At 37.6% G+C, this 21,973-nt stretch overlaps 2 protein-coding genes across 10 annotated transcripts in view; one reads left to right on the top strand and one right to left on the bottom strand.

Annotated features, from left to right (window-relative positions):
* DENND4C (DENN domain containing 4C) overlaps nucleotides 1–4,537 on the top strand; it is a 98,332-nt gene extending 93,795 nt beyond the window's left edge. For all 9 annotated transcript variants that reach the window (XM_044661624.1, XM_044661631.1, XM_044661599.1 and 6 more), the window contains 4 exons: nucleotides 1,787–1,904; nucleotides 3,534–3,684; nucleotides 4,153–4,217; nucleotides 4,401–4,537. In XM_044661624.1, coding sequence (XP_044517559.1) covers nucleotides 1,787–1,904; nucleotides 3,534–3,684; nucleotides 4,153–4,217; nucleotides 4,401–4,537 — 471 coding nt within the window. The remainder of the gene's footprint in view (nucleotides 1–1,786; nucleotides 1,905–3,533; nucleotides 3,685–4,152; nucleotides 4,218–4,400) is intronic.
* Nucleotides 4,538–12,525: 7,988 nt separating this feature from the next.
* Nucleotides 12,526–20,394, bottom strand: RPS6 (ribosomal protein S6). The gene is made up of 6 exons (XM_044657570.1): nucleotides 20,343–20,394; nucleotides 18,358–18,489; nucleotides 17,718–17,928; nucleotides 16,006–16,152; nucleotides 12,876–13,033; nucleotides 12,526–12,661 (listed from the first exon to the last, which is right to left on the bottom strand). Exons 1-6 carry the CDS (start codon nucleotides 20,346–20,348, stop codon nucleotides 12,566–12,568), a joined length of 750 nt encoding a protein of 249 aa, XP_044513505.1. The 5' UTR covers nucleotides 20,349–20,394; the 3' UTR covers nucleotides 12,526–12,565.
* Between the last annotated feature and the right edge of the window lie 1,579 nt (nucleotides 20,395–21,973).

The raw sequence follows: 21,973 nt of genomic DNA, 5'->3' as shown, positions 1-21,973 counted from the left end.
CTTACTGTTCTTCTGCCTTGGGACTGATACTACTTGGTACTGATTCTAAGACAGAAGCTAAAGTTTAAAAAAAAAGAAAGAAAAGAAAAGAAAGGATGATGTATTTGGGGAGGGTGGTGGAATTAGAAATGACCCATTCCCAAGCTAAAGAATTCTGGTCCTTGGGCTTTCCTCCCCAACCCCCCCCCAACTGTGCTCCATCTGCTCCCAGCCTGGTGGTGGCATCAAAGCTCCTTGCGCACGCTCTCGCGCTCTCTCTCTCTCTCTCTCTCTCTCTCTCTCTCTCTCTCTGCCACCTTCACAGCCCACTCGCTCTTCTCTGCCCATGGCAGCAAGAGGCAGCTCCCTCCCCCTGTTCCCTTCCCCATGGGTCACCTTGGAGCCTGACCTCCAAATGCAGGGGTGGGAGGCATGGTACATTGTCTTTAAAAGGTTCACCATCACTGCACTTGCCAGAAACCACCAAAGGGAATAGAAATGTGTTAAGAGCAAAGAAGCTCAAGATTCAACCCAGGATGACATACCCTGCAGACTTGAGCCTAATCACCAGTGAAAAAATACAGATTTTTTATAAAAGAGAAGCATTTGAAACTTTCCTACAAATAATACCACACATGAAGATTGCTTTGTAATATCTCAGATAACAGAAATACAAGGAAGTTTTGTTTTTTTAATTAAGTAAGCGTGATGAAATATTACTTAAGGGAAAGGGGGAAAACTGAGTGATACCTACAGGGTGACTGTGTGGTGGTGGGGTGATGGCAGGGGTGTCAACAGAGCATTAAGAGCTTTCTTTTTAGAAATTGATTGATTGGTTATTTTCTCAATGTACAGTGTGTCCAGTTGTGGCTGATCAAATCAGTATAAGCTTGGAAGGCCACAGGTTGGGCACAAAGAGTCCATATGAACATTTGTGATGGAGATGTCTAGAGTTGCCCTTTACCATCCTGGTCACCCTCTCTGAACACACTCTTTTCTAAAATGTGACACCCAGAACTAAATGTAATATTACTGGCTTGATTTCTATGATCTCTGTCTTGAATATGTCATAGTCATTTCTCCATTTCTTTTAAAAGTCATAGAAACAAATCAGTACATTAGGAAATTAATGGATATTTCAGAGGTTAGAATTCTTCATTGTAAAAGGTTGTGATAGATGAGATGAAAGTAATGTAATAATTAAAAGTTTAACATAAATTTGAATATTCTACCATTCATATCTTATGAATTTTGTTCAAGTCTTAAGTCTGTAACACTGAGAGAATTCTCCTCTCAACCGTATTCACAAAAGCATAGTGAAGCAAAAAAGGTTAGAATCAGAAATTTGGATCCAAGCTTGCAGTGTGACTTTCTCTAATTTACTGATCATCTCTGGTCTTCCATTTCTGTATCCATAAAATGAGAATGCTAGACTCTCTAATGTTCTTTTGAGTGCCAAATCCTATCTATGAACCTATATTTACGTAGCCCAGATTTTTCTCTTGTGAACAGTTCTCCAGGGAATAAATTTTTAGTTGAATTATTATTGAACTTTGCTATTCTCGTGGTATGTGCTAATACTTTCTTTTTTTTTTTTCTTTTTTTTTTTTAAAACCCTTGTATATTGTCTCATAGGTGGAAGATTGGTAAGGGTGGGCAATGGGGGTCAAGTGACTTGCCCAGGGTCACACAGCTGGGAAGTGGCTGAGGCCGGGTTTGAACCTAGGACCTCCTGTCTCTAGGCCTGACTCTCACTCCACTGAGCTACCCAGCTGCCCCCTAATACTTTCTTTTAATTTATTTTTAGCTTCCTCTTTCATCTCTGTCCCAGGACAGCAAGCTAGTATATATTCAATTATTATGGGACAATATCAACCTTCATCAGGAACCTGGAGAGCCCTTGTATGTTTCTTGGAGGAATCTCAGTAAGTAACTCAGTCTTAAGCCTTACTGATTCCAAGTTGGTTCTTTTTATATATTTTTTCAGTTAGAATTTTATATTTTAGCTATTATACTTAAATCAGCCATTGTGCAGAAACCTTAAACTCTACCTAATAAGCCTCAGTATAGTTGACAAAGGTCTCTTGATGTGAAGGGGCTTGATGCCCTCCCGGTTTGGCACATTTTTTTTCTGGTTTGCTTACAGAGAGATCAGCATTTACATGCGATTAGCATGTGCTCGAGTTCACCTTGACTAAGTTTAAGTCTTGACTATTTTTTCTGATACAAAGCTATTCATCTTGAGTGTTGTTATTATTATAATATTCCTCTATGAAACTCTCACCTTGGTCCCGAATGCTTTGTATTCTCAATGGCACCCCCAACAAAGCTCAAGCTGTGGCAGTGATCGGCAAGATGGAAGGATAGGCTAGGCAGCAATTGCCTTTTATGGATGTCGTCTGAAGACCCCCAGAGCCAGGTTCAGAGAATCTTGTTGCCAGGGGATTGGCCAACATGTTGGGTTTTTTTGTTTTAATTAAAACCCTCACCTTCTGTCTTATTGGCAGTAGGGGTTAAGTGACCTGTACAAGGTCACATGGCTAGGAAGCATTCTTCCTAGTTTTCCTGTGTAGAAAATGAAACACAAGAGATTAAGCAACTTTTCCATTGCCATCAAGCTAGTAATTGGTAGACCCAGGTTTTCGTACTCAAAATCAGCATTCTTTTCAGTGTACTTCCCTGGCTTTTACTAAAAACTGACCCTTGTTCTTGAGATTGCTCAAATGGTAAAATAGGAGTTCTAGAACTACAAACTTTAGTTTTTGTAGCACTTGAGAGTTTCAGTGATGTGAGAGTGGTTTATTTAGAATCGTGTAAATTCTTTTTCCTGGAAATGAGAGAATTTGATTTGAAGAGCTTTTGAGGAAAGAAGAAAAAGATTGTTCTAATAAGAACAAATATGAGAAGAAAAAAAATTTCATAAAATATTTCAGTTGTAGAAGATATGTTAAAGTCTTTTTACCTTGACATTTCCTCTGGAAAGGTTTCTCTTAAATTATTTTGAAATTATTTTTTTAAAAAACGGGGATATTGTGCCAAGTTCTTTCAGGTTTGCAACTGCATTTTTTTAAATAGAGAGTAGCAAAGGTTCTCAAGAAATAAAAGATTTTAATCTTAATTTATTTAAGTAAAGCCCCCTGAAATTAGGTAAATTATAAGCCTGTAAAATGAATTAAATATTGAAAACTTATTTAATTAATATTTGTTGAATATTATATGAATATTCCTGCCCTTGGTTCTCTTTAGAAAAGGGTAGTATAGCATTTTAAAAATAGAAATTATAAGTTCCACCCTTTTTGAATTTATAAACTTGTTGGGGAGAAGAAACACATCAACCAACTAGAGAACTATGTTATAGAGCAATATTCTAATAAGTATTTAGGTGTAGTACAAGGTTTTTTCATACATATTAAGGGAATATGGAGTAAGTGAGGGTGTTACAGAGTGAGTATAGTTAGACAAGAAATATATTTGGAGTGAAGAAACAGTTTTAAAAAAACACCTTGGGATCAGTTTTCTTAATAATTTTATCCTTTGTATATTCCTATCCCTAGACACTGAGAAGAAATCATCCTCAGTGTCAGAAGACCAACAGGCCACAAGCACTTTAGTAGAGAACATCAGGCAAAGCATTCAACATAATGATGTTCTTAAACCTATCAACCTTCTTTTGCAAAAAGTGAAGCCAAATGTAAAACGACAAAGGTAATAAGGCATTTTTTTCTGATTCAGTACTCTCCGAATAACTTTCTGATCCATCTTTAACAATTGTCTAAGTTGTGTATACACATATCCTTCAAGCACATATAAAGAAATATATGTTTTGGGGGAGCAGATTTAATTTTAGGAAAGTAAAGAAGTTCATTTGTAAACAAAATTGAAAATAACTTTGCTCTGTGTTGCTTCTTACCTCCTTCCTAATGGCTCCCATTAGGAGACAAGCTTTGGTGTGAAGATGGATGTCTCTGCTTCTGTCACTCACATTCTTCTAATCTTCTCCTCCTCACATCTGGGTGCTCTCCCTGTCCCAGAGCAAGGTGTTTGGTGGAGGGGAATGAGCAAATTGACAGGCAGAATAGCCCTAGGCAGCTTGCCATCTGCCTGGGGTGTATTCAACAAGTTGGGTAAACTTACTAACTCCCATTATCTGCATACATTCTTATTTCTTCACAGGAGTTTGTACAGGGAAATCCTTTTCTTGTCATTGGTGTCTCTTGGAAGAGAAAATATTGATATTGGTAAGTTGGTACAGTTAGGCAATTTATGACATTTATTTTGAATAAGGGATTAAATTTGTTTGACTAATACATCCAAAAATAGTTTTGCAATATTAATTTGTTGCCTAATACTCCAAATATGTTTTTCTTTAAATAACCTTAATGTTTTCTTTATTAATATTCTTTTTTTTAAATGTCTTTCAGAGGCTTTTGACAACGAATATGAGCTTGCATATAAAAGTCTATCCTCAGAGGTTCTGGGAAAGATGCAGAGAATTGATGCTCCTCCAACTCTTAGTGTGGAGTGGTGCAGGAAATGTTTTGGAGCCCCTCTCATTTAAATTAGGGACTACTTTAAACTTTCACAGTACACATTAATCCTGGAAAACAAGCTGTGTCAACCTGGAAACGTTCAGGTTTTGATTTAGATGCCTGAGAACTGGTGAAAACCCTGTCAGTGTATGATACAATCAGGATGGATCTGCAGCCCACGACCTGTTTGTTGTGGTGGCGAGTCTGATTTTTAAAAAATTATTTCTTTTGTTTCTGCTGACAAAAGTTCTTTGGGTTTTTTTGTTTGGTTTTTTTCCCCAGTATCCATTACTCTCTTAGAAAAAAAGAATGAATAACCACGCTCACCGTGGACATTTTATTGATTTGTGTTGGGAGAGCTTTCAAAATTGGGAAAAGTAACTGTAAATTTCTCCAGTCCCAAGAGAAGCTAAATAGCCCAATTCTAGGAGCATGTCCTAGAAGAAAGTGGATTTTGTGTGTACATACTTGTGTGTCTATGTAGATGTATGCATAAGCAGCCTATAAAATAAGTGTATATATTTATTAAAACTATTAGATTGCACATTGCAATACAACTTTCTGAAAGGGTCTCATGACCAGTGATTGTTGACTGCTCACAAACTGTGCTGTAGTTACTAGTAGTTAAAATATTCTGAAACTCTGACAACTGCTCTGCCACTGGCTTTATTTTAAATTTAATATATGCTTTCACTCTTTGTTTATATATTCATTTTTGATGGAATGTTATACTCCTGATATCCAATTCCCTTCCCCTTATTCCTCCTTCCTTGGTACCAAGGTCACTTATTCTGAAGGTAGAAATGGTTTTACAAGCTAATTAGGTAGTTTAAGTGAATTTGAATCTAGATTTCATAATGATTTACAGAATTAATTGAAATTTGATCCTTTTTTAAAAAGCGCAAAAAATTGTCCTTTGGCCTGAATTCTTTCCTCTCAGGCCCACCTCGGTCACTTTTTTTTAAACCTGTGGGATACCTTGCACTGCAAATGGAAGTTTAATATTTGTAAGGTTTGAAAATTAGTTCTTGTAGATTTGCATGCACATGATCCCAAGTGTGCATGTCTATATATTTTTTTATGTGCTGAATGAATTAAGTCTTAAAAGTTGAAGCTATCGAGCTTATAGTCAGTAGATTTAAGAAAAATCATGACCTCACATGCCTCACTTAGCATTTTGTCATGCCTTATATGCCTTCTATTAAAAACACACTTTGTTGAGTGTGTTCGCCTTAGCTTCCTTTTGGGGACTAATATGCTCTGTTGATTGATCTGATGTCAATTAAGATCAGTCTGAATTTCCAGGAACCACTGCAGATGAATAAAGAAAGCAGTTGCTTCAAAACAGGCACTTCTGAATGGTGTAACTTAAAAAAAGCACAATATGCCTTTCACTCTGTGTGGATTCTGTTTAAATGACCTTCTAATCATTGTACCATTCTACATTTCTGGATTGATCAGTGTAATACCAATGCAGGACATTAGTTTCAGGTCATTGTGGAGAATGCTAGTGGTATAATCTCATGTCAGAAATTACATGGAATGTGGCAACTGAACATGACTAAAATGTTTTGATAGACATTATTTTTTTAAAACTGCATTTTGCACTATTTGTGTGGAGGATGTATTTTTTGCAATTTAGCCCTGGTTTCCTCTCAGTCATTGAAGTTTATAATACTTAAAAGTCACACCTTCTGACCAAAAAAAAAAAAAGTCATTTTGAAATTACTTGCTATGAGATGTTCTTTTGTACTATTGGATTTAAAGCCTTTGACACAGTAAAAGTAGTATTACAAAGATGAATAAAATGGACAAAATGCTCTTAAGCCTATTCATTGTGTTGTGTGTTAGAGTTTTCAGATAGAAGTAGGATTAAGTTATTTGTCATCTTTCACAATTCACATTTGTTTTTCCATTCATCCATTAATTTTAATGTGACTTGGGATTCATTTTCACACAACCATATATCAAAAGCACTTCTGATTTGGAAAAAAATCTTACAAAAATCGCCTTGAACTTTCACTAATGTGTGACTGTTACTTGGCTAGTATTTTTTTAAACTTAAAGATAAACTATTTCTAGGTAGTAGTACAACAAATTAATTTTTTATAACAATTTACTGTATTTTACTTTGAGATTACTTAATGATAAGTTGTCATCTAAACAGAGTATAAGCCCTAGTTTTTTTTAAATTTACATGATAAGCAAAACAACCTCCTGCTTCCTTTCTTTCAAGCCCCTAATTTTGAATTCAAAGTTTATCTGTTTGCTTGACTCTGCTGACCAGCCTTTTAAATTTTTTTTCTGAGGCTTTGTTTCAGTACACATAGAGAGAAAAAGACACTGCCAGTTTATAGTAAATAATGTCCTTGATGTTCTAAGTCACCCCTGCAAACTTTGTGTTGAAAAAAAAATTAAAAGGCTTATTTTCCCCTCAACCTAAAGTTTTTTGGGTTGTTTTGTTTTGTTGTATTTTTATTTGACTGCCAGAACTAGATAAAAACACTGTATGAAAAAAAAGTCTTGAAGACTACTGAAAGTAATTTTTCAAATTAGTGTCCGGATTGTGGAACAATACTACATTTTTGTTGTTTCTTTGTATTATTATAAAGTATTGAAGTTATCACTGTTAGAACTGTAGAATTACAGTTCTTCCTATTTAGGTCATTTATCTTTAGAACACTATAGAAAAAAGATGCTTGAGTTAGTTATTTGGCTCATGCAGACAAACTTGGTTTTTTTAGTATGAAAATAATAAATCCTGACCAGAGAGACTGACTAACCCAAACCTTCCACTATCCTATTGCTGTTTTTCCATGGCTTCCATTTTAATATAGAAATATTTCACCACAGAATAGTTAAGCATAGACTTGAAGTTGGCCCAAGGATGATGAAACAAGCCACAAGAAGAAACCTTTTTAGGTTAGATTTTCTTCATCTTAAAAAGAAAGATCCAATTAATAGCTGACTTTCAGGTCAAAAGGCTTGATATTATGATATGTCCTTTGTTCCTATACAAATAGCTTAGAGCAGTTGCAATTGAATTTTATATTTGATATCATCAAACTACTTCAGATTATCAAAAGTAAGTCACCACTTAATTTTCTAATTGATGGAGGGGGCAGTTCTCAGTTGTTATCTTAAGTTTAGAGGTTGTAATGGGACTCTGATTCATTAGCCTCTACTCAGAGGTGCATGTGGGGTTCTTAGGACATGAAATTAATAGTCAGGTGGATATGTTTTGTTATATTTATTGAGGATCTCATTACTTTAGTTGAAAAGTCCTGGAGGCAGCCTGGCCCAGTGGGCATAGATTGGACTCAGAGTAAGAAGATGTAGGTTTCAAGCCTCACTCTGAGACTTGATAGCTGAATAATATGGGGGCACCTTTCTCCATTTCCTCATTTATAAAATAGTAATCCTTTCATGATGCAGTTCACATGGTTGTTACTTTCAAGGTTGCAAAGTACTTTATCGACATTGGAGTGAAATTTTTATGAACCTTAAAACAATATATTGAAAATTTGAATATAACATGTTAACTACCATTTTCGTAGGCACTAAGGTTTATACTTTGATACTTTCTCCACAACAGCCCTTTCGGGTACATTTAAGAATCGTTCGTGCCCGTTTTAGATGGAAAAAACTGTCTCAGAGAGAAGCTCCAATGACATGCTTGATGTCATTGCTGTCAAAGCTTGTTAAGTGTTGGAGCAGAGATTTGGATCTGGGTATACTGACCCTTAATTCACACCACTCCACTACTCCTACTGATGAGCTGAAAGAAGGAAAACCACAGCCACTATTCTGACAGATTTGGTATTTATAGTTAGTGCTACCCTCTCTGTGGGTTCACATCTTAAGTGACAAACAGCAGTTCTCATTTAATTCGCTTTTTACAGCCTGGTAGGTTTTCCTTCTTTTTAAGTATCTCTGTAGTCCCTTGAATTAAGAGGGAGGCTAAGTGTTTTTCTTTGACAACATTTGATTGCTACATCCTTAGGTTCACATCAGGTTTTTGAAAAGGAAAATTAGTGATATTTTTTATCCCATTCTAAAGCAGTTTCAGGATTGACATCAACTTTTTAAAAGCAAGTTAAGTAAAGATCCTAGACATATATCCATGGTGAGTGCTATTCAGCAGTGCCGTTGTTCTGGTGAGAGGCCTAGGCAGGTAAGCCATAAAAATGTCTTCTTTCCTCTCTTACTAATTTTACTTAGTGCGTGGTTCGGGTTACAAATCTTAACAGAAAATTATTATAGTAACAAAAGCAACTTTAAAGCATTGTAATTTTCTGTAGTATTTAAGCCAAAGAAGCGGTTTAGCTTTTATAATTTTTTTGTCTCCAATATAAAGTTCATGTCACACGAGAATTATAGTAAAACACTATTTGTTAGGGATGTTGTGTAACTTGATATTATGTAGATTGATGTTGTTGCTGTTTTTCAGTTCACTGCAAAATGAAGTATATTGCAAAAAGGAGTGATTAGGCGTGGCATTCTTATAGCAACCTTGTTTTAAGAAATTTATCCTAGGATATTTATATATTTAGGTTAATTAAAAAACTTTACTTAACTTTTTCAAAAATTAGCAATTAAGCTCTTTCACTTAATCACTTAATACCAAAAGTGCCTTTCAAAACAGTAAATGCTGAAATTGAAATTGAGTACAAAACAATTGTCATTAACCTATTTTGGTGCATATTTTATAAGGCTATGTACTGTTTCTGCATCATTCAGTGGTACAAAAAAAAGGGATTGTTTCCTATTGATACAAAGCACATTGAAGTCTTTTCTGGAAATGAATTGTGCCCTAATAAGGATGAAATAAGATGAATAAATAATCAGCTTGACTACCGGAAAACTTTCTGCTACTGCAATCAATTTCTTCTGGTTTCCAAGGCTTTGTGAATTGTTTGTTGCATCATATTAACTATGCTTCGATTGACAAATTTCTCAGAAGGGTGCTTTGTGTATTTTGTATAGATCTCAGACTACAAAGAAAAGCTTGTTAATGGATTTCTCAAATAAAGTTTATAAATTATTTATATTTCTGGCATTTGATTTTCTGAAACAGACCGTTTTATTACTTAAAATGAGAGATTACATTGAGTTTCCTTGAGCTTTCAGATTTTTAAAAGAAACAAAAATTCTTTCTCAAAGTCTGAATCTTGAGATTTGATAGCTGTGTAACATTGGGAATATTTGTTGAGGTACACCACTTGCACTCTCAAGATTGTATTCTTTGTCCTTTTTCTCATAATAAAAATAGTTCTTACAATTTTCAACTAAAGGAAACTATTTTACCCTTTGGTCTGATTTAAGTCTTAATTTTTATCTGGCAACTAAACCCATTTTTTTTTTTTATAAACCCATACTTTCTATCTTGGAATCAATACTATGTATGGGTTCCAAGGCAGAAGAGTGGTAAGGGCTAGACAATGGGGGTCAAGTGACTTACCCAGGGTCACACAGCTGGGAAGTGTCCATTTAAACCCATTTCTATAGAAAGAAAAAAACCTATTCTCAGTCACAATCTCATTTTTAGGCCCCTCTTAACCCAATCAAATCTTCATCTCAAATTCCAACCCACCTTACCATTTGATAATCTAAAATTACTTTTACATGTGTTCCACTTAAAGACCCATTCTTCTCCTTCCCCCTCCCCACTTTGTTAGCATGTTACTTTGGAGCTCTTCCCACTTTCCAAGAATTTTTACAAAGGTCCTGTAATGCTGGCTTATCGAGAATATAAATCCTAGATTTTAAGAGTCTTCTAGTCCAATACCTTCACTTTCCAGATAAGGGAGAAATCACACACAAGTACCAGAGCTCACTTTTGAACCCAAGTAAAATTTTTTATGTTGCACCAATAAACTGATCACGTGTAGTGTTTTTTCAGTTATTACTTTACATTATTTACTAGCCACTGCATTTAGTATACCCTTACCTCAAAGTTTATAGCTTAGTAAGTAACGTAATAGCAACCTTAGTTATAAAAACTTAGGGCCAAGGTGAATAAGTGGGGGTCAATAAAGTTCATTTTAAGAAGTAGCTTGTGATTTATATTTTCATGGATGCATTAAAACTAAATGGAGGAGGGGGCAGCTGGGTAGCTCAGTGGGTTGAGAGCCAGGCCTAGAGACAGGAGGTCCTAGGTTCAAATCCGGCCTCAGACACTTCCCAGCTGTGTGACCCTGGGCAAGTCACTTGACCCCCATTGCCTACCCTTACCACTCTGCCACCTATAAGTCAATACACAGAAGTTAAGGGTTTAAAATAAAAAAAAAAATAAAAAAATAAAAACTAAATGGAGGGGGGGCAGCTGGGTAGCTCAGTGGAGTGAGAGTCAGGCCTAGAGACAGGAGGTCCTAGGTTCAAACCCGGCCTCAGCCACTTCCCAGCTGTATGACCCTGGGCCAGTCACTTGACCCCCATTGCCCACCCTTACCACTCTTTCCACCTATGAGACAAAACAAGTTAAGGGTTTAAAAAAAAAAAACTAAATGGAAAGGGCATTCCTGGTCAGTTCCTATAGGTAGGTGGGTAAAAGGTATTTGATGCAGCTAGGTAAGTGCTGGGCCTGGAGTAGGGAAAAGACGACTCTTCCCAGGTTCAAATATAGCTTTACACCATAGCTAAGTGAGCCTGAACAAGTCATTTAACCTTCATTTGCCCCAATCTATAAACTACTAGAGCATGAAATGGCAAACTTACTCTAGTATCTTGGTCAAGAAAACCCCAGTTATATATGACTGTGAGAATAGACCAGTTTGGAAGTTGACATAAAACATTAAATGATTATCACAAAGTCCTCCAAAAGATTCTTTAGGATTAATATTCAACTAGTTGTATACATCAAAACATTCCATCCTTGATGAGAAAATATTAACAATCTACTCTAGGGCCATGGCAGCAGACATTTTTGAAACGTAATGCAATCGGAAGGAAGAAGGCCCAGGATGCACCCATTTAAAAAATACTTATGCTGTTTGTTTTTTTTAAACTCTTGTACTTCGGTGTATTGTCTCATAGGTGGAAGATTGGTAAGGGTGGGCAATGGGGGTCAAGTGACTTGCCCAGGGTCACACAGCTGGGAAGTGGCTGAGGCCGGGTTTGAACCTAGGACCTCCTGTCTCTAGGCCTGACTCTCACTCCACTGAGCTACCCAGCTACCCCCTCATGCTGTGTTTTAAAAGAGGGGTTTTGTGTCTGAAGTGTCTTAACTAGAACTTGGAGAAATTCATAACAAAAGATTATGTAGAACCCAGTGTGTAATTTCTTAGTAGCCACTATAAAAGGGGTAAAATTATGGCTGGACTGTATTATTTAAAGTTTGGTGGCCAGGAATCGCCCGATTCCAAAATAAAGACCCAAGTCAGCATGACTTTTATGGTGGTCTATTTACAATTAGGAAAGGAAAAGAGTTACTCTGGCCTGTCAGGAGGCCCCAGCAAAGGGGCACAGAGGTTAATTAAACAAGGCTTCTAGCCCTGAGACTTCCAAGGTGAGAGACCTCTTTTTAGGTTAGGACCTCCAGAAATGTCAAGGGAAAAGAAAGGGAGTCAGCCTAACTTAACCATGTGACAATTCAAAAGGAAGCAGTCTGAGGTCTCAACCTGAGCTCCTCCAAGGCCAGGTTCAAAATGCCAAAATCCCCTTCACAGGAAGTTATCATATTTAAGAGTTCTTTTCATCACTTCCTATGTCTACCCTCCAGGTCTACATGGACAAATGGCAGCCTCAACCTTGTTTTGGACTGCCCGGGGGGCACTTATTTTTATTTGTCACTATCACATGTGGGTCAGACCTCTCCCTTCACCACTTAATTCTAAGCTGGGTAAGAAAACAAGCAATTCTCCAACATCACACAGAAGAAATAGCACTTCTGTTAAGTGAATCCATACCATATCAGATCAGATGACTGGTCATTTAGTTAGGCAAGAAATACAACACATTACCACTTCAGCCATTCCTTCTATGCTTTTTGTAAAATAAAAACAGACCAAGCCTCCACTTGACAAAAGTTATTTATTTCTAATACATTATTAGAAATTTCATTTTTGACTGGACTCAGATTTTGAGGTGGAGGCTCTCAGAGAAGACAGTCGACGTCTCTTGGCAATCTGTTCCTGTCGTTTTTCTTTAGCCTCCTAAATTAAAAAAACAAAACATTTTTAATATATACTTTATTTGTTAAAAAACTAGAGTAAAGGACTACACTAAAGTGTATATTATATGTACACACAACTAAAGTGATATACAATGATCTCTAGAAGAATATTACCAAATTGTTATCAATCTCCACTACTACCTTATTAATCCACAAGATAATAGAATCTTCTCAAAATAAGAAACCTCATGTACCTTCATTCTCTTAGCCAAAAGCTTGGCATATTCTGCTGCTTCTTCCTTGTTCTTCTGAGTACGCTGCTTCTTCAAAGCAATGCGTCTACGTTTGTGCTGCAAAACACGGGGAGTCACCAAGCGCTGGATTTTAGGAGCCTTAGTCCTGGGTTTTTTGCCTACAGAAAAGTAAAACTGATGAATATGCTATTTTTTATACATGAAGACAAACCCAGCCTCCTAAAGATCTATCCCCTTTAATATGATTTTAAAATAAGCAGGTGCAAACAATAAATAGGTAGCCAAAGCATTTTTAAATGTCCCTTTTAATAGAAGATATAAGCAACAATCTTGAAAATTTTTAAATGCTAAAATCAAACAGTAATACTTTAGTTAAACAAATACATTTAAAAGGGGGTAATTCCAGATTATATTCTTTAATTTTTTAAATGCCTTCATACACATTAAATTAATCTAAATGAGATTTCCATTTTTTAAGCAATTAGGTACAAAATAAGAGAAAATTGGAAGCCCCTAAACCATAAAAACATGTACAGTGGATCAGTGGAGTGAGAGTCAGGCCTAGAGACAGGAGGTCCTAGGTTCAAACCCAGCCTCAGCCACTTCCCAGCTGTGTGACCCTGGACAAGTCACTTGACCCCCATTACCCACCCGTACCACTCTTCCACCTATGAGACAATACACCGGAAGTACAAGGGTTTAAAAAAAAAACAAAAAAAACATGTACAGTGGAAATGGGAAAAGTAGTCACATATACCTCCCCAATAAATTTACTCTTTTTCCATCATATATAAAAACAAACCAGTTAGGAGAATTACATTGCTGGATAAAGCTTTACAAATTACTTATGTGTTCAAGTGGATTTTATATAAACACAATGAACAATAGTAATAATCATTCTGGGGAATTTGTATAATTAGATCCCATGTTAACTTTTCAATTGAGTCTTTTGCTCATACTTAATTTATGAATTACCCACAGAGACAGCAAGAATTTGCTCTAACAAATGAAAACTTCAGCCCAGATAGAATCTACTATAAGGAGTTTAAAAAGAAAAAAAAAAAGTTAGGCACAAAGAAATGACTTGTATAGCTATACCAACCAGATTCCTATACAAATTCCTTAAGGGGGGGGGAGGTGCGGCACAGCATTGTAGTTTCCCCCCAAAAGGTACTTTTATTAAGTTATTTTTTATCATTTTTTAAATTTAATTCACTGCAGAAAAGAATCCCCTATTTTAAATGTTAGTAGGCAGCTAAGTGGCTCAATGGATTGAGAGCCAGGGCCAGAGAAAGGAGATCCTGGGTTCAAATCTGGCCTCAGACACTTCCCAGCTGTGTGACCCTGGGCAAGTCACTTGACCCCCATTGCTCGCCCTTATCACTCTTCTGCCTTGGAGCCAATACTTAGTATTGACTCCAAGACGGAAGGTATGGGTTTATAAAAAAAGCATCAATAAAAGTATATCTTTAAATGTTACTATTTGAGCACAATTCAGGAGTCACCTGGAAAAAACTCCAATCTCATCAATAAGTATAGTATGAAGCAACTAGGTGGGGCTCAATGGATAGAGCCAGGGCCAGAGGCAGAGTTCTTGTATATAAATTCGTTGGCACCCTTTTCCTAGGTATGACTAGGCAAATCACTTAACCCCAACTGCCCCACTCCTTACAGCTCTTCTGCCTCGGAACTAATCCTTAGTATTGATTCTGACAGGTTTAAACATTACCTCTTTAAAAAGTTTTTTTTAAATCAAAGAGATCCAGAAAGCAAATATTTTCTTTTTAAATTTATTTATTTACAAAAACTGCCTTAGAATCTGTATCATGTATTGTACCTTAGAATCTGTACCATGTACTCATCTGCCTTAGAATCAGTACCATGTATTGGTTCCAAGATATTGGAGTGGTAAGGGCTAGGCAGTGAGGGTTAAGTGACTTGTCCAGGGTCACATAGTGTCTGAGGCCAAATTTGAACACAGGACCTCCCATCTCTAGGTCTGGTTCTCAATCCAGAGAGCCACCCAGCCACCTCAGCATACCCTTTTTATAGCAATTTCCTATCACCAGTTAATCAGACAGTGCCTCTATGAATTCTATTTTTTCAACCTCATGCTCAATCTCTTCCTAATAGGACTGAGGGATCCCACTGGCCTGCTGCTGTTTATTTTCAGTTGTGTTCAACTTTTTGACCCCCTTTGTGGTTTTCTTAGCAAAAAACAAACAAACAGAACTAGAGGGTTTGCAAGTTCCTCCTCCAAGTCATTGTTACAAATAAGGAAACTGAGGCAAACAATGATTTGTAGTCACACAGCTAGTCTAAGGTCAAATCTGAACTCCAGTCTTCCTATCTATCGTGAGTGAGCCTATCACCTCACATTTGTTCATAAAGCCAAGGTTGACAAGTTTTAGAGTAATAACCCCATTCTTGAGCTGCATTTGCTAAGATAGATAACACAATAGAAAGGGTGTTGGACTAGAGTTAGGAAGACCTGAGTTCAGATCCTGCCTTAGACATTTAGCTCTATGACTGGACAAGTCTATTAACTATAGCCTCAGTTTCCTAATCCATAAAATGTAAATGGTACCACTGCAAGATTATGAGGACCAAATGAGAACACACAAAGCACTTTCCCAACCCTTAAATACTTTACTGCCTCCCTCTTCTAAGGCCTCTAATTTCCTTATCATAATAGAATCAACTGGGCATAGGGTAATCATAAGTTTCTTTTAGACTAAAGCATGGCTTTACAATCATAAATTAAATAACACTAGTTGGGGTGGGGGGTACATTAAGGTGCTTATTAAGTACCTCTTCTAAATATCATTAAGAATCCTTGATAACACCCACCAGACAGCTGAGAAACCCTACTAGCCAAAGCTCCATTAATACTAAGGAAGTTCACTTCACTAGAAGTGGAAAAATTAGGCATAACTAAAAAGTTCAGATCTCCTTTGCTACTGAACCACTTATTGTATACTTCCCATCTCATGTCCTCCCAGATACCTTCCAGCTCTACACTGTTTTAATGCAAAACCTAAAATGATAAAGAGCCCAATGGCATCACAACAGTGAGACACAAGACCTTACAGGAAATTCTGAGCCCAATCCCCCCACATAATCTCTGTACCTTCCTTGTTGAGGGGCTTTCTCACAACATACTGCCGGACATCATCTTCTTTGGACAAATTGAAAAGTTTTCGGATTCTGCTAGCTCTCTTGGGCCCCAGGCGACGAGGCACAGTTGTATCTGTCAGTCCAGGTATATCTTTCTCACCTTTAAGAAAATGTTGAAAATTAGGATACTAAAAATGGACTTTTCCAAATCCTTGTCATGGATTTTGATTATTATTGAATTTCTCACTAGTTATATTCTTCAGCTATTTTCTAAAGTCTAGGTTATTAGGTTAATGGGAAGGAAAGGTCATCAATATGCCTTTGAAAAAAAACAAAACTACTGTTTAAAAATGACAACTGACTCTGAGGTACCACCTCACACCTAGTAGATTAGCTAACATGACAGCAAAAGAAAGTGGTGAATGTTGGAGGGGATGTGGCAAAACTGGGACATTAATGCATTGCTGGTAGAGTTGTGAATTAATTCCACCATTCTGGATGGCAATTTAAAACTATGCTCAAAGGGCTTTAAAAGACTACATGCCCTTTGATCCAGCCATACCACTGCTGGGTTTATACCCCAAGAGATCATAAGGAAAAACATGTACAAAAATATTTATAGCTGCGCTCTTTGTGGTGGCAAAAAATTGGAAAATGAGGTAATGTCCTTCAATTGGGGAATGACTGAACAAAGTATGGTATCTGTTAGTGATGGAATACTATTGTGCTCAAAGGAATAATGCCCTGGAGGAATTCCAAGTTAACTGGAATGACCTCCAGGAATTGATGCAGAGTGAAAGGAGCAGAACCAGGAGAACATTGTACACAGAGACTGATACACTGTGGTACAATCGAACATAACGGACTTCTCTACAAGCAGCAATGCAAGGATCCAGAGCAAGACTGAGGGACTTATGAAAAGAAAACTATCGACATCCAGAGGGAGAACTGTGGGAGTAGAAACACAGAAGGAAAACAACTGCTTGAACACATGGGCTTATGGGGATATTATTGGGGATATAGATGCTAAGTGATCCCCCCTTAGTGCAACTATTAATATGAAAATAGGTCTTAATCAATGATACATGTAAAACCCAGTGGAACTGAGTCAGCTGGGGGGGAGGGGGAGAATTGGGGGGAGAGGGAAAGAACATGAATCATGTAACCATGGGAAAATAACCTACTCTTATCAAGAATGCAAAGTATACAAAAGTCCTCAAACCAGATTTTTGAGCTTTTTAAATATATTGTGTGAAGAAACATATTCAATACCAAATTTTTAAAGTATACTATGCACTGAGAAGATTCACTTATTCCACTATTTTGAACAATGAAACATTATTTTGCTATCTGAAACTTTGTGACTAACAGTTACTAAAGGACAATGCTCATTAACTAAAACTAACTTATATTTAGGCACAAATAGGAAAAATATGTTCAAGAGGTCAGGGAAGAAAAGACAAAAGATTAGAGCCCTGGTAAATCACTTACTCTTTTTGAACCTGTTTCTTCATCTGTAAAAATGAATAGTTTGGACAAGATTTGAAAATTCACCAACAAAAGTTCTAACAATCTTGAGATTTAGGGGGACAGCATATGATCCATAATGGGAAACAAAGCATCTGGATAATAAACTAAACTGAACCAGTATTTTAGAAATTATGAAATAAAGCTCTAAGCATTTCATAAAGTAACCAAAGAATTAGGAAAAATACAAATGCTTACCTTTCTTTACAATAACCAAGTTGAGAACACTCAAATTGGCATCAACAATACAGCCCCTAACAGATTTACGTTTTCTTTCTCCGGTTCTTCTAGGGCGATAGCAAGAATGGCCCTTACTGAGCAGCAGGCGGACTCTTCCATGAGCCAAAACACCCTGCTTCATGGGGAAACCTTGTTTGTCGTTTCCACCACTGATCCGGACCACATAACCCTAGAGGAGATATAAAAAGTTCATTTTAATACTTTCATTGCTGAAATTTTTAACAGAGGGAGTTAGATCTTTTCTTTACAACTCAAGCTTTCACCAAAAGATGAATAGGTATCAATAAAATTCTCTTTATCTATTCTGTATTTAAATACACTTAAGCACTCCTGCTTTGAAAATAAATTTCAAAAGCAATGCATTTCTGACCTAAATACTATAAGGAAGATCATGGAAGACAGGTAGCAGACCTGTTCAGACTTTGGTCCATTAAACAAATTTCAAATAAATAGTAATCACAGGTAACCAGTCTTGCTTATTTTGAAATCTCATTGCCTTAACACATACCTACATCCTCTACCATGACTCTCACTTTCTATGCACCAGGGTGGTTAAATACTAAAAACGATATTCCAATAAGAATTCTCAAGTTCTCACCTTCCATTCTTCACCCAGAGCATCAGCAGAAACTTCAGTGGCCATCCGTTTCTCATAAAAGGTCCGTAGCTTTCTCTCATCATCTACTTCGATGAGTTTCTGACAGCCAGTGGCTGGGAAAGAGATGTTGAGCTGGGGGTGGTGGAAAAAAACCAATGTAAAGACAGAAAAGCAAAGCACTGGATGTTATTGGGTCAGAAGACCTCTACCACTTATTACATGATCTTTTGAAAATAACAGCTTTTATTACTATAAATTTAAAACTGGAAAAGTCCAGCTCCATCTTAAAGATAAATGACAGACCAAGAAAAACTAAAAACTCACCTAAGATCATGTGGATAGCAAAAAGCAGAGCTGGAATTTAAACCCATGTCTTCTGACCTGAATTCACGTGCATCTTTACTTTTCTGCCATGCTCCTATTGGAGTCTGTCTCTATAAAATAATGACTAAATGACCTTTCTAGGTTCCTGACAATCCTATATTCCTGTGCAACCACCAGTCCTCTTTCTTCTGGTGAAAAAATATGACATTGGCTTTTCCCAAGAAAGAAGCGTTTGTCAGTAAGCATCAGTCAACAAGTATTTATTAGTCCTGTGTGCCTTTAACAATGGAGATACAGAGAAAGATAGGAACTCACATTATAAGAACAACTTGAAAAACACCATTATTAGTAGTAACTTTTTTTGTGGTGGCAAAGAACTGAAAATTGAGGGATTCCCATCAGTTGGAGAGTAGCTGAAAAAGTTGTTGTGATGAAATACCATTCTATTTTAAGAAATGAACAGGATGCTCTCAGAAAAAAAGTAGAGAATTCTGTGAATTGATACAAAACGAAAAAAGCAGAACCAGAACATTGTTCATAACAGCAATACTGCAATTGTAAATGACTTGGAAGCAATATGATTCAAGACAATTCCTAAGGATTCATGACGAAAAATGCTTTCTCACTTTCAGAAAAAACTGATGGTATCTGAATGCTTTCTAAAATTTTTATTTTTTCTAGTATTTTTCTTCATAACATGACTAATACAGAAATGTTTTTGTGTGACTGCACATGTGTAACATAAATTGGTTGCTATCTCACGGAGGGGGAGAAAGGAAGAGAATTTGGAACTCAATTTTAAAAAGCAAACTATTTTCATTATGATTATTTTAACGTGTAATTAGAAAAATTACACTTTAAAATTATTGAAAGAGAATATTAGCTAACATTCATGCAGTGCTTACTATGTGCCAGGTACTGTGCTAAAAATTTTACAATTATCATTTGATAACCGGAAGGTTGGGGTTATCATCACCATTTTACAGATGAGAAAACCGAAGACAGAGGCTAATTAGTGACTTGCCCAGGGTCACAAAGATATTAAATATTGTTACGTAAAGATACAAAAAGGTAGGTACACGCAAAAGGAAAAACTCCAGGAAGTGGATTTTTAGTTGGAGCTTGGAAGAAGCTAGGAAAAAGAGGACGCAGATTCCAAGAGTGGGAGACAGTCGGGGAAAATTGCCCATGGAATTTGCCTTTTTTCAAATACTGTCTCTCAGCTCTCTTTCCCCTTTCAAACGCTTAGGTAAGGGCGGTGGGGACCGCGAGTGCAAATTGTAGGCTCGCTCAGCAGCCACTAAGCCGCAGTCACCATCCAACTGGAAATATCGAGCCCCGAATCTGCGGATTCGGACCAGCCAGATTCCTGCGCCAGCTGGGCAGCGGGGAGGCCCGGGCCTCCTAGGGCCGAAAGGAGCGCCACGTTCCCCCATGGGAACGCCGCTAAGGCCGCCATAGTGCTCAGGCCGGTGTCGGAGCCGACGCAATCCCCCGCCATCCTCTCTCCCCTAGCGTTCCGGCCGCCAAAGGCCATCCGCTTCGCCCGCCCCTGCCTCTCCTTCACACAACGCCGGAGTCAAAAAATAGGAAGGGCGGCGGGAACATAGCCTTAGCAGGTTCGCACCGAACCCCCCCCCCCCCCATCAGGCATGCCCTACCTTCATCCTTGCACAGCCGCCTGCTGCAGACCTGCCACGGGAAAGAGACTCAACTTCCGCTCCCGCCGGGTCACATAGGCTCTCGAAGATCCCGCGAGATCTTGCAAGAGGTCGAAGAGTCGGGCGGAGGCGTTGATAGGCGGGATTTCCTGTGAAGGGGAAGCGGTGGGAAAGAGCGGATTGCTGGAGATGAGTTCCCAGCAGCCCTTGCTCTAACTGACGGCTTTCTCTGTAGCCGCGTTTACGTAGAACCCGAGACCTGTCGAGTCTTCATTTTCCGGAAGTTGTTTCAACGTTCGGCTTTGAAGCTCTCTGACTCCTCCTCTTTCACAGAGAACTGGAATATCGATCTTGGCCCTTGGCCACCTGCGAACGGGAAACCCCGGAACCTCAAATTTCAACCTTACCTTCCTAAAACTTGCCTTTTGGTTTCCATGACAATCCTCCCCGAGAGGAAGTGGGGAACCCTTTTCCTTTATTCCCCTACCCCTCCATTAGTCATTTTTGGTCTCTTTATCTGGCACCTCCTACTTCCTCACTTCACATATATTCCGCCTTCCAGTCTTAAGAGGTCTGTGTGTGAGATATTCATTGATCTCCGCGTTGATGAAATATACTACCTCCGTCCCTAGAATTTGTTAGTTTCTCATTACCTCGAAGAATTCCTAATTCTAATAAAAGTGGAGAACACTTCAAAATTCAGCTCATTGGCCATGTCTTACCTAAAGACTTTTCTTCATCTTCACTCCAGTATTCTTCCTCGTTGTCACCCCGCCGAGTTATTAAGTTAACAAGCATATAAAGCGCTTAACTATGTACCCGGCACTGTGCTAAACCGCTTGTTAGTACTCTGGAAATTATTACTTTCTCATTTTTTTATATTTCTGTGCATATCTTGTTCTCTAGGTTAAATAAAAGTTTTTTCAAGGGTGGGAGGTGTCCTTCCCTCCTCCCCTCCCCCTTTTGTTTTGGCGTTTAGGTCCCAGCATAGAGCATTGAATTAACTCCAATCTTTTCATGTGTCCATTTTCCTGGCTTCAACTGTCACTTCTGAGGGTAATTCCTAAGTTTCTAACACCCAAAAACAGCCTTCATCCATATCTCATATAATAATCAGTAACTCATTTATATAACATCTTAAGGTTTACAAAGCATTTTCCTTTATAAGAACCCCATAAGCTAGGTAGTGTAAATATCCCTATAGGTGAGGAACCTAAGACCTAGAAGATATGAAGTAAGTTTATTAAAAGCACCCTATTTCAAACTTTTCTATTAATAGGATAAAAACACTTGGCTATGAGATCACTTCCATTCTGTGGGCCTCAGTTTTCTTAAATTTAAAATAAGGAATTGGGTTAGATGACCTTATAAATTATTTTAAGGACTATACTCCAGCAAACAGGCCTTCTCACTGTTCTTCATATGAAATATTTTATTTCATAGCTTTGAAAGTCAGAAAGAAATTCAGTGGCCATTTAATCTAACCAGTACATATACCCAGCACAATATACCTAAAAGTGATTGTGCTAGGTTTGCTTGAACACATCCAGAGAAAAAGAATTTACTACTTCTCTAGGCAGCCTAATCTACTTTCATACATCTATTGTTTCCTAGTGTTTTCTGTTGTTGGG

The sequence above is a fragment of the Gracilinanus agilis genome, chromosome 1, assembly GCF_016433145.1.
Source record: "Gracilinanus agilis isolate LMUSP501 chromosome 1, AgileGrace, whole genome shotgun sequence".
Taxonomy (NCBI): domain Eukaryota; kingdom Metazoa; phylum Chordata; class Mammalia; order Didelphimorphia; family Didelphidae; genus Gracilinanus; species Gracilinanus agilis.
Note: the sequence above shows the minus strand (reverse complement) of the source record. Positions and strands in the feature narration are given on the sequence as shown.

Coding starts and splice junctions, on each gene's coding strand:
- RPS6 (XM_044657570.1), bottom strand. Junction 13,034..16,005: donor AAAGCCCCTCAACAAGGAAG/GTACAGAGATTA, acceptor ACTTTTCTGTAG/GCAAAAAACCCAGGACTAAG. Junction 12,662..12,875: donor TTTTGGCTAAGAGAATGAAG/GTACATGAGGTT, acceptor TTTTTAATTTAG/GAGGCTAAAGAAAAACGACA.